The sequence below is a fragment of the Sander lucioperca genome, chromosome 8 (assembly GCF_008315115.2).
Source record: "Sander lucioperca isolate FBNREF2018 chromosome 8, SLUC_FBN_1.2, whole genome shotgun sequence".
Lineage (NCBI taxonomy): Eukaryota > Metazoa > Chordata > Actinopteri > Perciformes > Percidae > Sander > Sander lucioperca.
In genome coordinates this window covers 21,443,780-21,458,519 of record NC_050180.1, presented here as the reverse complement: position 1 = coordinate 21,458,519, position 14,740 = coordinate 21,443,780, and the positions used below count along the sequence as shown (strand labels likewise).

At 39.2% G+C, this 14,740-nt stretch overlaps 1 protein-coding gene across 3 annotated transcripts; it reads right to left on the bottom strand.

Moving 5' to 3' along the window:
• Positions 1–2,313: 2,313 nt before the first annotated feature.
• On the bottom strand, positions 2,314–13,501 carry chn1 (chimerin 1). Of its 3 annotated transcripts, XM_031297333.2 has the most exons (7): positions 12,762–13,501; positions 11,330–11,414; positions 8,216–8,389; positions 6,663–6,740; positions 5,641–5,778; positions 3,557–3,662; positions 2,314–3,123 (listed from the first exon to the last, which is right to left on the bottom strand). In XM_031297333.2, the coding sequence occupies exons 1-7, from the start codon at positions 13,011–13,013 to the stop codon at positions 2,952–2,954; spliced, it is 1,005 nt and encodes a 334-aa protein (XP_031153193.1). In that variant the 5' UTR covers positions 13,014–13,501; the 3' UTR covers positions 2,314–2,951. The 3 variants fall into 3 exon arrangements, with proteins under 3 accessions (XP_031153193.1, XP_031153202.1, XP_035860386.1); XM_031297342.2 differs by lacking the exon at positions 5,641–5,778 and having other exon boundaries at positions 12,762–13,013; XM_036004493.1 differs by lacking the exons at positions 2,314–3,123; positions 3,557–3,662 and adding an exon at positions 4,806–4,843 and having other exon boundaries at positions 5,456–5,778; positions 12,762–13,013.
• Between the last annotated feature and the right edge of the window lie 1,239 nt (positions 13,502–14,740).

The following is a 14,740-nucleotide window of genomic DNA, read 5'->3' as shown; positions in this document are numbered from 1 at the left end:
GAGAGATTTGTCTCAACCCACCCCCTCTCTATCTCCAATCAGTCAGGCCACCTGAATTTACACCAAACGTACTGCTTTGGCTTTCTTCAAGTCTGTCATGTAACACAGGACAAGCCAGCATTGTATCTGCTCAGTCGACCTGTAGTCCCAGGCGTTTTGGTGCTCTGTCCAGTGTTAATTAAAACACTTTGAAGGCTCACACCACAACTCCAGTCTCTAGAGGACTATGAGCTGTGTGTTTTTATCTGCTCTGTAAGTGATTAAATGTTCATTGAATCTGAATGAAAGCGTCCATGTAATATTTGCAGGGGGGTGGATGAAAACTGGACAACATACTGGATGTTTATGCCTCAATGAAGATTAAGAGGATTAGATTTTTCATAGTAGAGATTATGATGTGTGTTGAGTGGTATATTTTACATTATGTTATAACATAAATATAGAAACGTCTAACACTGGACATGATAATCAACATTATACAATCTTTTATTTTCATGATCTTAAGCCATTATATGTGTGGTTTCACTGTTGCCACGTATACTTTGGAAGTATTTCTGCTGGTCTGTTCAATGTAAAATCACATTGTATATAAAACTCAAGCACAGCAACATTCATCATCTTTTAATATGATTACACTGAAATGCTAAAAATGATTAGCCTATACAAACATAATAAATGTTTTCATTTCAAATGCTTCACATTGTTAAACTGAATAGTTCTTTATATTTCAACATTTGGAAATGTATTCAGGTCAGCTGTTTGCAGGGAGGAAAACACTGCCATCCAGTCAACAGAGAAAGGTCAGTTATCTCATGGATCACAGCATTTCAAATTTAGTCTCATTACTGTGAATGAGGCACATCCACCGCACAATGCATTTGGCAGACATTACTCCAGCACGGTGTTATCACAGCATCTGACTGAGGAATAGAAAGCTCGATAGCTTTATTGGTGTGGTTTACTCCCTTTCAAAGTCATTGCCTGATGTAGATGAAGGTATGATATATTTAAAATGGCTGATAATGGCGGGGGAGGCTAAACGGTTGGATGAAAATCCAATTTTGCCACACAATCACCAGAGACAAGTCTGAATTTGGCTTACATTAACTCAATGTGATGTGGTCACAAAACTAAAGTGATCAAGCAGTGATCGCTTCTCAGATGCTTTGTGGGGAAATTTAAAGCATAAAACCTAAATGCAGGGAACAGCTCAATGTGAACCTACAGACAACATGTAGGAAAACTATGTGGTCACATCAGATTTTATATCTGACAATAATAATCACACCTAAAAGCTAACGGAAAAAAATATATAATTTAACACAAAATTTGGAATGAAGACACTATCCAAATAACTCCTATTGTAGCCTACACAGTTTAATTAAGACAGTGGTCGTGTAATGAGCCCCTGCTGGCTGTGCATGGCTGGTTCGTAGAAATTGTTTGGAAAGACATAACCCGCGGGTAATTAAACCTAAAATGCATACATTTTATGTGACATTGTTTGCACATATATCCAATAATTAACAGTCTCTGGAGTGCAAGAGTGGTGTTGCCTTAGGTGTTGTGTGTTGGTTTTAATCTCACAGTGAATCAGTGTGACTGATGTGTTGTTAGAGGGGTAAAGTCACATAATGTGAGGCTTTTAGGCACAACTGTCATTCTGAATATGCAGAGCGACTATCAGTCTGTCATCTGCCAGGGTCATCTTGCAGCCACAAACAAGTATGTTACTCAGGTCAAATGTTTTAAGCATCAATATATTATTTAGTATTTCCAAGGATACAGATGCTGTGAATGTTAATAGTTTTCTTATTGCTAACATGCGTTTGCCTAATCAATTCTCAGTTCAGCCTCAAAATAATTTTCTACTGAAGACAAAAATCTTTAAAAAATAGAACCACCAATATGTAGAGTATTTTCCCAAAACAGCTGGGCACTGTAGCTTGTATAAACAGGAATAAACAGTGCAGTGGTTGGGGACTATTTTCAGCGGTGGATTATTACACATTTGGTGCTTTAGTGAGTATTTATGGCAGCAACGTCTGACAGATCCAGTTAGCAACTAGCTGGTGAACACAGCCTCAGGAGTTGGTGGAGACCAAAAACAGAACTAAAATGAGAGCAAATATTTGACTCAAAATTGGCAGGTGGCCAGAAACACGACTCTAAATGAATGATAATGTTTGCCATAACTACTGTAGTAAGTTGTGTTGCAGCTTGCTTCTGCTGTCCCCCAAAAAATGAATGGATGTTTAATGCACAATATGATGTAGATCTTTGTTATGGTAAGTCAGTGTACTCAATAAGCACTTTTATTTCTCAGAGTAAGGTTTAATAAATTAAAGTGATCATGCACAAGTTGGGTACAAAAACATTACAATAAAAAATAAAATTCACAAATAATGCTGTTTATAACACAATAAAAATGTTAAGGTCAGGCAAATGCACCAGTGTAGACACATTAACAGGAAAGGCTAATTTAACTACTTCAAGCTAAATAAAAACAGTTGAGGATGTAAAAAAATACAGCATCATAGAAATTACCCCAGAAATATCAGTAGCTTATTTGTACATCCAGCTATAGAAAACAGAAAAAAACTGCACAGCAGGCAGCTAGGAATGTAGACTATGACTACTACAGAACAGAGAAAAGCAAATCACAGCGCTACACGATCTTATCACATGCTGGGTTACGACTACAAAGCAACAAAGACCACGCACCGAGCATGCTGGCCTGTCAGCTTCTGAAAATCCCCCGACAAAAATGGGGAGACATAGAGTACGTACAAGTGTAAAGTTCATCGTCCACACCCGAAACAGGGGAGGACAGATGTTAGGTCAGCACTAGTCCATACGCAGGGCATTTAAAAAAATGTATCAATCAATGTAATGCACACAGTCATTCAAGTCTTTACACAAAAGAATGATTAGCTGTTCTATAAAAGTGTTTAGAAGAGTGCATCTTCATTTTTAATGAGCACCTCCACCACCTGTCTCTGGTAGCGGATGTCATTGAGTGCTGTTATGGCGTCCAGGTTTGGTGCACGCATGAGGGTGGGTCCGAAAACGATGGCGAGGTTCTCTGCATTCATCAGGTTGAATTTCTCATTCTGTGTCACCCTGCGAATATGTATTCAAATTAAAAAAATATTAAAAAGTTAGAAACATAGACTGATTCTGGAAATAAATCCAATTTTAGGGACTGAATGAAAATTACTCTACTTTTAAAACTTTCTTTTTTTAAAGCAAGGCCCTACCCATTGTTACTAGTATTGGACCTGCACCTTTTTGCAACACCCTCCCAACAATATCTCAAAGTAATGTAAAACTATTGACTGATACAGTTAATTTAGCCATCAATAACTAAAAGTGTGCAAAGAACTTGATATAGTGTACTCCAATTTAAACAATAGTATATTACTTTATACTATATACTACTCTACCTTCATCAAAAAGAAAAAATGCATAATCATCCCACTTTTCTGGAACCCCTCCCTCCTTTTAATTTAAACACAGCCCCTTAGCTCTTGCAAAGTTCGACTGCTTTGCTCACCTTTTTAAGTGCGCCATGAGGTACTTCAAAGTTTCACTGTGTGATGGTGGCAACAAAGCAAGAGCCTCACGGAAAGCTTCCAGCTTCTTCTCTGGGTCTGTGAGCTCTGAACAGAAACATAAAGGAGTGTGTTGTTAGAGTGGCCAGAATACACTCTCTGACCTCAGAGGAGCAGGAATCAATGTTATTTCCTGTGGGGTAATAAAAGCCATTTGTCTCTGAGAGGATGTCTGAGGCTGCTTGAGATGACTAATGCAGATAAACATTGTGAATGTGTTCTGGACTGTTGTGTTTTGCAAATTAGGGGCATGGAGTTGAATACTTATTCAGGACTTAAGGTCAGTGTTGACTTTCAAAGTCATGGGCAGTCAGTTGCATTAAGCTGCATTTCCACAGTTCTGTTACAACTGCAACTGAGGAAAATTAACAATGAATGTTTTCCTTTTAATAAGTAACAAACACAAAATCTGTTTAAGCATATTTTTTAATAAATTAGAATAGAAAAGGACTGTGGTTGTGCAAAGTGCATTCAAACACAACAACCCTGCAAACTACAGCCTTAATAATGTATACATTCTGTAAGGGATAATGTAGAGCGAGCCGTCATTTTCTATATTGTGTTGGGGTTCTAATTCGCAATCATGACCAGCTAGCTCTACATTATCCCGCTTATTACATGGCTTATTACACGGCTTATTACACGGCTACTCATACAGAGATTACCCACTGATGACGCCTGCGTCCAGGTCAGGACGGTTAACTTTACTGCTGATGAACACAGCTCTCCGGCGGAAGCCAGGTGGACCCGGTGAATGAGCTAACCATGGAGCTAACTAATGCTCTGTTTGCACTGTTCCCATTAGCTCTGTTAATGATCCACATTTTCCCCACCCTCTCTCTTCCTTTGTGATCAGCTAATCAGCAGTATGAGCTCCATATTAACACAAATATTGATTTAAAAAAAGATTTTATTGATTAGAAAATGGTCCGCCAGAGTCTATGATCCAAACTCCGTCCGTCGCAACGGTCTCTTATACTGAAATAGCAGACCACAGAATGCTGTGATTGACCAGTGAGAATCAATTATTCAACCAAGCCGTGTAATATATATATATATATATATATATATATATATATATATATATATATATATATATATATATTAATATATATGATATGATATGTTCATCTTTATGGACTTAGTATACAGAAATCAAACATTTGTTTTTATTGGCGGTTATTACATTGTTATTACACTGTGGCTGACATCTGTCTTGTGTTTTACGCCAGGGGTTTTCAAACTTTTTGTGTGTGTGGACCACTATTTGTAATCAAGAATTTTTGCGGACCACCTCATAATATACATAATAAAATATGTCTACACACAGTCCTACCTGAATGAATCCGCATCTTTTAATAGGCCTACTAGCATTAAAACTATAATTGGTCATCACCTCAGTACAACAGGCTTGTTAAAAGAAAGTTTACTGCACAACGGCTGCCACATATTTAATTTATTTATTTACTCAAGCGCCCAAGGGCATAATCAGGTTCATTTGAACAACAGGCTTATTTCCACAGCAATGGAGTATTAAATCTATACAGTAATGAGTAATGTACACTTGGATATAGTCCAAATTTCAAAACCTTTGGCGATTTTAGGTTTAGGGTTAGGGGAGCGCCACTAGCCTATTTTAGTAATCACACAATAACTTGACAATTTAATTTAAATTGTATACCAATATACATATTCTTAATTTTGATGGGAATTTCCTGGAAAAATGAAGGTTAAAAAACTATTATTTTATATTTTATTTTGCTTCTCCACGGACCACCTGCAGTACCCTCACGGACCACTAGTAGTCCGCGGACCACAGTTTGGGAATTACTGTTTTACGCAAAGCATTTTCTGCAAATAAAAGATGTTTAAAGATAAAAAACACTAATGTCTGTAATGTGACTCACATGAGGCAAACTACATAAATACATTTTAACTGCTACAGGGACTGCTATCTTTAACTGCAGCAAAACACAACACAGTGAAACAGGTGTGTTTCTGACTAATTTGTCTTGTTGTAACTTACTTGCAGCCTCGATGAACCTAGGGTAAGCATCGTATGAGATGATGGGAACAGGCAAATCCCTGAGGTAAAGTTTCAGTGCACCCGCGATGATATTGATGTCTTCATAGGCATTCACTGAGATGTCTGTCTTCTCGCCATCTGTGTGGATGTTACATTACATTACATTTATTTAGCTGATGCTTTAAAAGTGATTTACAATAAGTGCAGTGAACCATGTGGGTACAACCCTAAAAGTGCAAGAATCATGCAAGTATATGCAATTTCATCAAATACATCAAATATACTGATCTACTTTAAGTGCTACATTTGCTTGTTGGTTGGATGTGTGATGGAAAGGAGAGGAGAAGAAGAGAGTTTTCACACTGTAAACATGTCTGACATCAACACTTTGACACTACAGTGTAGATTGAGGAATAGAGAGATTGTATTACTGTGGGTGGGAAAAAAATCTACTCTCGCTCTGTATTTTGCAAAGTAGCTGCTATCATCCGCCTGGCCTGTTTTATTCTGACTTTCCCTCAGTTATGCATGCTTTCCAGAGCAGGCCATGGTCTACTTTTGCTGGCAGACTGAACATCACAGCGCTGTGAGTTGGAATGACACTCTGTCATGGATGATCTCCCACATGCGGATCTGGAGAAGAGTTTAGCCCACTGCTGCAGGGTTTTTCTTACAGTTAAAATTCACACTTCACTGGGCAAAGACAGGCTCATTCTCACTAAGTCTACTGAATCCCAACACAGCGGAAGAGCCTTTTTTATTTTATTTTACTGCTTTGGTTAAGGTAGTGAAAGTACATCCATGGTTTGTATCCCCTGAGGTCCCCCCTGTCTGTCCACACTGTGAAACCCTGCGTGAGAGGGACATGTCAGGATAGGATCTGCCTTCCCAGATGGACACTAATCTTCCACAAATGTGTCACTTTCCCATTAATCTGAAGTGTTCTGTGTGTCTTATGTAAACATATGAAAGCATGCAATGTCATGTTATGAGCTTACAGAAATCTAAAAAGGAACACATACCTTTGTCGAACGCCATCTTGACTTCTTCCAACGAATCGCTAAATCCAGATATTCTGTAGAGGCCTTCAGACTTTAGTCCTTGTGGAACATACATAATAAAAAATAAAACAACCTTTCAGACACGGTCAGGGCTGTCTTAAGTAATGTAAAAAAAATTCACCAGCATATATCGCCTTGGGTAATTTAGGAGATGCCATTAAACACCCTTAAATATGCATAAGGAATTAAGGATAAAATGTCCACAATGTCACACACTGGAACAACATGGGCAGATGCAAATAGTTTTCTGCATGACTGGGCAAAATAATAGAGACATAAATCAAACTTAGCTACAGACATATATTAGAGGGCAGACAATGAGGGAGCAATGGGTTTCCTACATAGTTGAATGATTTAACTGAAATGCGATCAAATAAGGCAGCAGGAAACAGAGTAATGTATTCCTCATTACACATTCACAATTACCAGTACACTCATCAGTCCACTCAGTCATTCCCCCGCCCAAAAACATTAACTCAGTTAGCAATGTAAGCAGACTTTTAACACCTCAAATTATATATTGTAGATCGCTTACTACAAAATTAGAGATAAACTGTTTTACAACAAGCATCTTAAATATAGTAAACAGGATCCATAAACTTAATTTCAAATGGGTTAGACTCCTGCATAAAATCAGCTAAAATTCTAAAAGTAATTAAATTTAGTTATTGCATTTTCTAAAAATATATAATTTCAGAAGAACTTTAGAGTCTCCTGACCAGACATAAGCTTGATTAGTTGTCCTAGAATAATTATTAAATGTCTTCATGGAAGCAAAGAAAGGCGGTAAAGGTTTGGATCTTATAAGTAATGGATATTTATGAAATTGAATCACTAGGCCTACTAAATATTGAAATTGAAATGCTTTTTAATTCATAGCTTTGAGTACTTTGAAAACCATCTATTGGAATGTGGACATTTCCGAGGGTAATTTTGCAATTTCCAAACCCAGATGTTAATCTTTATGTTTTAGGTTTCACAGATAGAAAACGTAAGCATCCAATATCCAAGATGCTCAGATTCAATTGGTCATTTTCTTAAAAATCAAAAATTTAAGTCAGATGAAAGAAATCAGGTTCCTCAAATTGTCTTTGTTAAATTCAGGCACCAAATTCAAAATAAAAAAATAAAACTTGAACACCCATACTTGGACAACCATAGTTAATCGTTTGAATGTTAAACATTCAGCAGTGACTAAATTTCACAATTAGGTATTCGGTTGCTTGTCAAATTTAAATAATTATGGCCTTTCTTTGCTTCCATAATTCCTCCTCTTAAGTTTGCAGCAGGTCAGCTATACTGTAATCCTTCAATAGAAAGCCTCCCCTCACCCAATTATTATCAGCAAATCAGATAGCTGTTAGGGTTTAACATGTATTCAATTAGTATATACTGCATTTTTCATATTTTCATCTTGGAAAAGAAATAGTCTTATATTAGACATATGAAAAACACACACACACACACACACACACACACACACACACACACACACGTGCGCGTCCTAAACTGACCTCTTGACTCGATCTCTCGTATGCACATGTCCACCACCATCGGTCGCGCTGTATTATGAGCTTTCACCAGGGTCGTGAGGTCACAGCTGTAGACTTTACGGATGTGTCTCAGGTCTGGCTTGCAGTCGTTGGGCACCAAAGATGAACATTGTTTGTGGACGTTCAAACCACAATCTACAGAGAGAGAAAGACATCCAGGAGGTTAAGTTCAGGAATCTTCTGTAGAGTTCTTATTATACAACCAGAATACAAAGTCCTGTGGGTCAGTCATTTTATCTCTCTACTGAGGACTGTTATGCAAATTCCCATTCAACATCAGGTTCATTTGGATTTGGTTGGCTGGTTTCATGTGTGTTTTGGCTTGCAGAAGAGTGTTAAATCCCTTGATCAATGTTTGCCCCCTAAATGTCACAGGACCGTTGGAGAGCTCCTCTCTCTTCCCCACACATGGCACTGGAGTCCCCTTGAGCAATGGGCAGATCCAAAGTCACCTCAACAGGGCCATTTGTTTATTAAAAACAGTAATATAAAACAATGATTAACCACAAGACAGGACATTAATCTATCAAATAATCGTGTGTATCTTTTTTCAATTTGTATGAAAGCATTTAATAGTAATTCAAACAAAAAAATGCATTTGATAATAATTACATTTCTGTTTTGTTTCTCCTACATGATGTTTTCAGATGCAGGATGCATCACAATGGGTGTTTAAATGGCATATTAGTCATGATGTCAGTTTAGGTATCCCACATTGCATTTTATCTTCAGTCACAGCGGATGGGGCCTGAGGCACAGCTGTTTCAGGGCAGGATTCACCTTGTCGGGAACAGAGAAGCCCGTGGAGAGCAGATACAGAGAGAAACTGCAGCTCTGCTTTGTAACAGAGACCCATGGAGGGAATTAGAGGAACACTGAAAATGCTGTGGCCTGGAGGAGGGATAGTCAATGCTGCTGCTGTGTGCTCTATTCTTTTCCAGATCCAAGCTCACACACAATGGCTGTGGAAGCAGCAATTGAGGCGCTGCAGGCTACACTAGACCTAGTTTCCCAGACTAAAATGGGGCAGCTCTTCAAGCTCTTAGATCTTTTGAGCCGTCTCCAACTACTAAAAGGTTGGGTTTTTTTTTTTTTACCAATGCGTCGCTCTATCTGCTTTTTGATTTCAAAAACATAAAAATAACATTTTCTCAGAAGAAACGCTAATTTTTTTTAAATAATTTTTTTAACAAAAAAATACTTCTAAGAGCAAAAGAATCTATGCTTCTGGAGGAACTCAGACAATATTGAGATTAATATGGGTCCCTGGAGAAATTTACGCAGCCTGCATTTATATGCATTGATGCAGAAATGTAATTACTTTAAGAGATGATTCTCTTAAGGATATGAGACAGGCAATATAATAGAGGATGGCCTGTCATCAGACACATTGTCTGCTGATCTCCTGTTGTCCATGTAAGCACACTGACGGCCCCGGGTCCCAGGTGGGGCGGGTGAGGGTGAGAAAGGGACCCCAGGGACACCGGGAGCCGGGAGACAGGGGATGCTGCTTTACTGCACCATCAGCTCTGTCTCCGTTGCTATAGGGAGGAGGCTCCAGCTCAGTTTAGGCGAAAGGGCTTTGAGAAGAGGTTTAATGGTGACTGGTTGCTAATTTCTAATCAGCACATTATCACCATGTCGACCAGCAGAGCTACCAGTTAAAACTGGTCCCTTTCTGACTGGATCTGAAAACAAAACACACCACTTGTAATTGTTAGATGATTTGTTTTGTTTTTTTTAACCAAGTATTTAAGTTAAATAGGGGTTGAGCTGCTTGACCTAGCTCTTTGGTTGAAGCTGCTGAATTGTAATGTGTGTGGAAACAGAGTTCCTTCCCCACGCTCTGAGCTCTGCTCCTCATTAAAGAGACATGCCAGCTTTGTTTTCCTTCATGGGCATGATGGGATGAGGCTGGGGGGCGTACTCTGATGAGGAATTGTGGCACAACAAGCACAAGCAGAGGCTGGCTTTCTGGCACACGGCCAAAAACAGTTCACACATACAAAAAGAAAAAGGGGGTGGGAGAACATTTTTTTGGTATGCAAATTTGAGCATCATGTGACACTTCACTGCCCTAGATTCTGGTAGCTGTGGTTGAGATTGAAGGAATGGCAACATAAGACTTTATAAAGCCAAACATATGTGCCTTTTTTTATGTTGTCAGCGTTCAAAATCAAGACATTAATAATTAACGCGAGAGCTCCCACAGATTTGTGTGACATACTTTGTTTCATCAATAAAACATCAAAGACACACATCAGACTATATTATAGCACTATTCTGGGATGTGAAACGAATTCCAACAACAGCTACAGTGAAACCGAAATCTCATCACAGTATTTGACAAACTGACGGGAAAATATAACAGAAGCATTTACCTCACAATAACAATGTGTGTATGTTACATCTACACAAAGTAAAGGTATATTCACAAAGGACTGAAAATGATTAGATATTTTTCAAAATATGCTCACACCGTGGAGCACATTGAGAAAATGTCTTTCAAAAAACACAAAGAACTGAGCTTTATTGTGTGTGTCTGCTGCTGTAGTGAGCCTGCCGTTGCGTGTTTACTTATAATACAGCAAATGTTTATCCATCAAAATCATGGAGTACAAACACAGATAGCTTTTGTTTCTGTAATAATGACAACAGGATGTGAAGAACAACCCGAGCCCTGAGCTAAAAAACAAAGTAGTCATTATTTTATGAAAAGAATAAAGAGCTACTTTAAGATTTTAAAAATAATCTGTCAGTGATGACTGTCAGTGCTGAAACTCATTATTCTGCTTGTTTGAACTGATCACTCCATTTCCAAACAGTGAGGAAAATAGTAGGTCAAACTAAGGTTTTAACATAGTGTAAAGTACATGTTACATCATAGCTATTAGAGCCCTCATTTCACTCTATTATACAACCCCTAATCCACAAACTACTGTTGGGATTATCGATGAAAACTCAATAATCCAGCTCCAGATGCACTAAAAACCAAGTAACCCATATACAGTCATGCTTGCAACATGTACCATAAAGCAGTTCATATAACAAAGTGTTGATGAGAACAAGATATACCTGCACATTTGACCCCCTGAGCCATCAGTCCCCACATGAAGCTGGCACAGTGTTCACACCAGTGAGGCCCTCGAAAGGTATGGACCTACAACAGAGAGGAGGACAGTGACAGATATTAGTGATGAAGTACAATGAGAAGACAGTGGGGATTTGCTGCCATTTGCTCCATATACACCCCAGACCCTTATTTACCTGTCCAGGAAATATGTAGGTGCTGCTGCTTTAAATTAGGGAGAGGATTGTTGTTCAAACAGACCCTCAAACTGACAATACTGAGGTGTAGGTGCAGCTGTGACTCCGAGCAAGGGAGACTTTGTCATCATGGCAGAGTAGGATTTGACACTTCACAAGAGTGAAGGTGCAAGTTGTCAGTGAGACTTGCTATGAAAACAGTAGGAGGCCACCTTGCTGGTGAAGGAAATGGAGCCCCACACTCCACCAAGTGACAGCAGCCGGCCAATCAGGAAGGCCTCTGGGACCGAGAGCAAGCCACAACTCTCCCTGTTCTTTGCAATTAGTCAAAATACAGCAGACAAGACCTGCTTCTGGTTGGCATAACACTGTGTGCAGTTTGATCATTGTGTTAAAAAAATTTCACCTAAGTTCTTTGACAGTCTGCCTTCATCAGATTGATGTCATCTGACATTTCTTTTCATGGTTACAGAATCTTAGTACAATTTCACATGTATCTAATCAATTTGTGATGTTTAAATGGTCATATAATTATTCTTCTGGTCTGTATCTTTCTTTTCTGTTCACAGGCAAGAGAACCGTCTAAATGCAGGTGGTGAATGCATTTCTTTAGAGTAATTAATTAAAGAGGGTGGGGTATGAAAATGTACTTTAATTTGACATTTTGACATGTGGTGTGTAACTCTCAGGGAGCTTAATTTGGAATGTTTTAAATTAAAAGACTTGTTTTAACGCCCAGATGTTGTTGATACTCTCTTTATTATTACTTCACTCAAATTATACATCATCCTTTCGTTGTGGGAGCTTTCAACACAGGAACTATACACTCTTGCGAGTCCTCGCAAACAAAGCAGCAGAAAGAGATTGGTAAGCATCAGCAATTTCTTAGCCTTGAAGGTAATATTACTCCTGCTGCTCTCCATCCCATTAACCAGCCAAAATAGGACAGTGAGCTGGAGCCAAATAGGGATACACTCCTCCACGGTTTCCCCTCTCCATCGGCCTAATCTCTCCATCTGGTGCTCACAGACCACCCAACAGATTTTCTTTTGATAAAGGCTCACTGGACAGACCAAAACAGCTCTGTTTTTCATCCCCTCTTTCTGACTCTGTAACACTCCCCCCTCCTCCTCCCATCTCCCACAAGAGAAGCATGAGAAGAAGCCCTCTGGCCACACATGATGAAATTAAAGCAACATTTTGGAGATGCAACAGCTGATTAGAGTTCTTGAAGTCTCACCTTGAAATTGTGGACTTTCTCAGATTTGGGTGTCCGCTCGCTCTCCTTCAGTGTGGCTCTGCGAACCAGTGAGGTGAGCTGTGAATAGGCGAATAGTTTAAGTGGCTGCCAGAAAGTGGCTGGAGGTTTCTGTGGCCCCATCCTCATCACTAGAGCTGCCGCCAGAATATCCTCCTGATTGGCCTCTCGCTTGGCCTTTTGCACCAGGGACTTCTCTTCCTTGTGGACCTCGTAGGACTCTCTAGATGGCATTCTGGTGCTGTAGTCTCCCAAAGCAGATGAAGGAACAACCTCAGTGGAGAGTCCCAAAAAAGGAGGAGAAAACAGTTTGATGCTCAGAGCAAGACTATATCAAATGATATTACTTGCATTGTCCCAATTAAATAGAGACATCACAGACAGAAAATTGCAAATGTGAATGACAAAAAAAGAGTCTGAAAATATTTTTAAAAATCCAAAAGGAAAAAAACTGTGGTCCTTATTAAATCTTCTCACAGCAGTGACCGTAGATTAAGTGGAGTCTCTGTAACAGGAGTGCCAGGTTTTATACAAAAGAAGTGCAGCCCTGGGTGCTCATGTGGTTCTCTGGGAACGTATATGCAGATGAGCTGAGTGGTTGCGCTAATCCTCTCCTCCCTGTGCAGAGCTGATATTCTCCCTGGAACAGAGACAGCACACTATTGTGTATGGATGCCGTCAGGGCGGGCAGAGCGAGGGGGAGGAGTACAGAGGCGGACCCTGTAGTAGTCACAGCAGATTAAATGGATCCCACCAACCAATCACAGCATGTATACACCAGGTTTATACTAGCCACCACCCCGCCCCCACACAACCATCTCCATCAGATATCCAAGCAGGGGACCCTGGGTAGGATGAAATGAGAGTGGGATGATAATGAGCAATGAATGAGTCATGCATCAAGAGTGGGCTGCTGCCTGCAGAATTTGCGACAGCAGAGGGCCGTTGGAGAGGAGCTATTTTCAAAATCATGTTGCCACAGAAACTGACCATGACTGAGACCACGATACAAAGTAGAAAGTACAAACACAAAAGCACCAAGCCCACAAACAAATTATTGGAGCTTTCAACCAAATAAAAGGAATTTCATATTCTACGTGTAGTATTTGGACTACAAATTAAGAGGAAACCAAAACAGAAATTGATGAAAAATAAACAGAAATATAAAGCAACTCTTGAACATAATTCTGTTTCTGTAGAGCATTGTTTCTGATCCACCATACAGTGATGAAACAGCTTTAAAAATCCCCACTTTGTGACATATTAATGCACCAAAAACACATCACATGCCAGTGCTCTGCTTGAGAAAACTTCACTATTATGTAATTGTAATGTATTTTATGCATCATGTGAAGCACATGAGCAATTACCTTAGGTTTTGAAATAAGCAATATAAATACACTTTTCTTGCCTTACAAATAAACAATGTAAACATCACCCAAAAGGAATTATATAATTTTGAAATTGTATAAAATATTATCCAGTTTAATAATTTGTATCGTAAATCAATATTCGCTATTATCAACAGCTTACTCCATCTTCTTACATTCTGATAAAATATACAATGAAGAATTTAAAAACCTATGTCTGGATCCTAATTTCTTTCTTTGCAGCCTTTGTCTGAATGTTCATTTCCTTGAGGTTTACAGAGATACAAGCATTGTGTTGTGTGCATGCAAATGAAGTATCAAATATAGCATCATGATAGCGATGTGGGAGAAAGGATCCGCAACCTGCTTCTGTAATTCACACTGCAAGTCACATGTGATTATGCTCCCACGTCTCAGAGTCTAATTCAGACTCAGCTGTGAAAGTGCAATGTTCTCACCTTTTTACAGAGGACAGCTGGAGAGGAAGTGACTGTACAGACTCTCCTTCAGAAATCAATGAGGACTGTTATAGCTCTTGTTGCCCCCATCTCAGCAGAGAGGTATCAAAATGAGAGTATGAACAGCATAGGG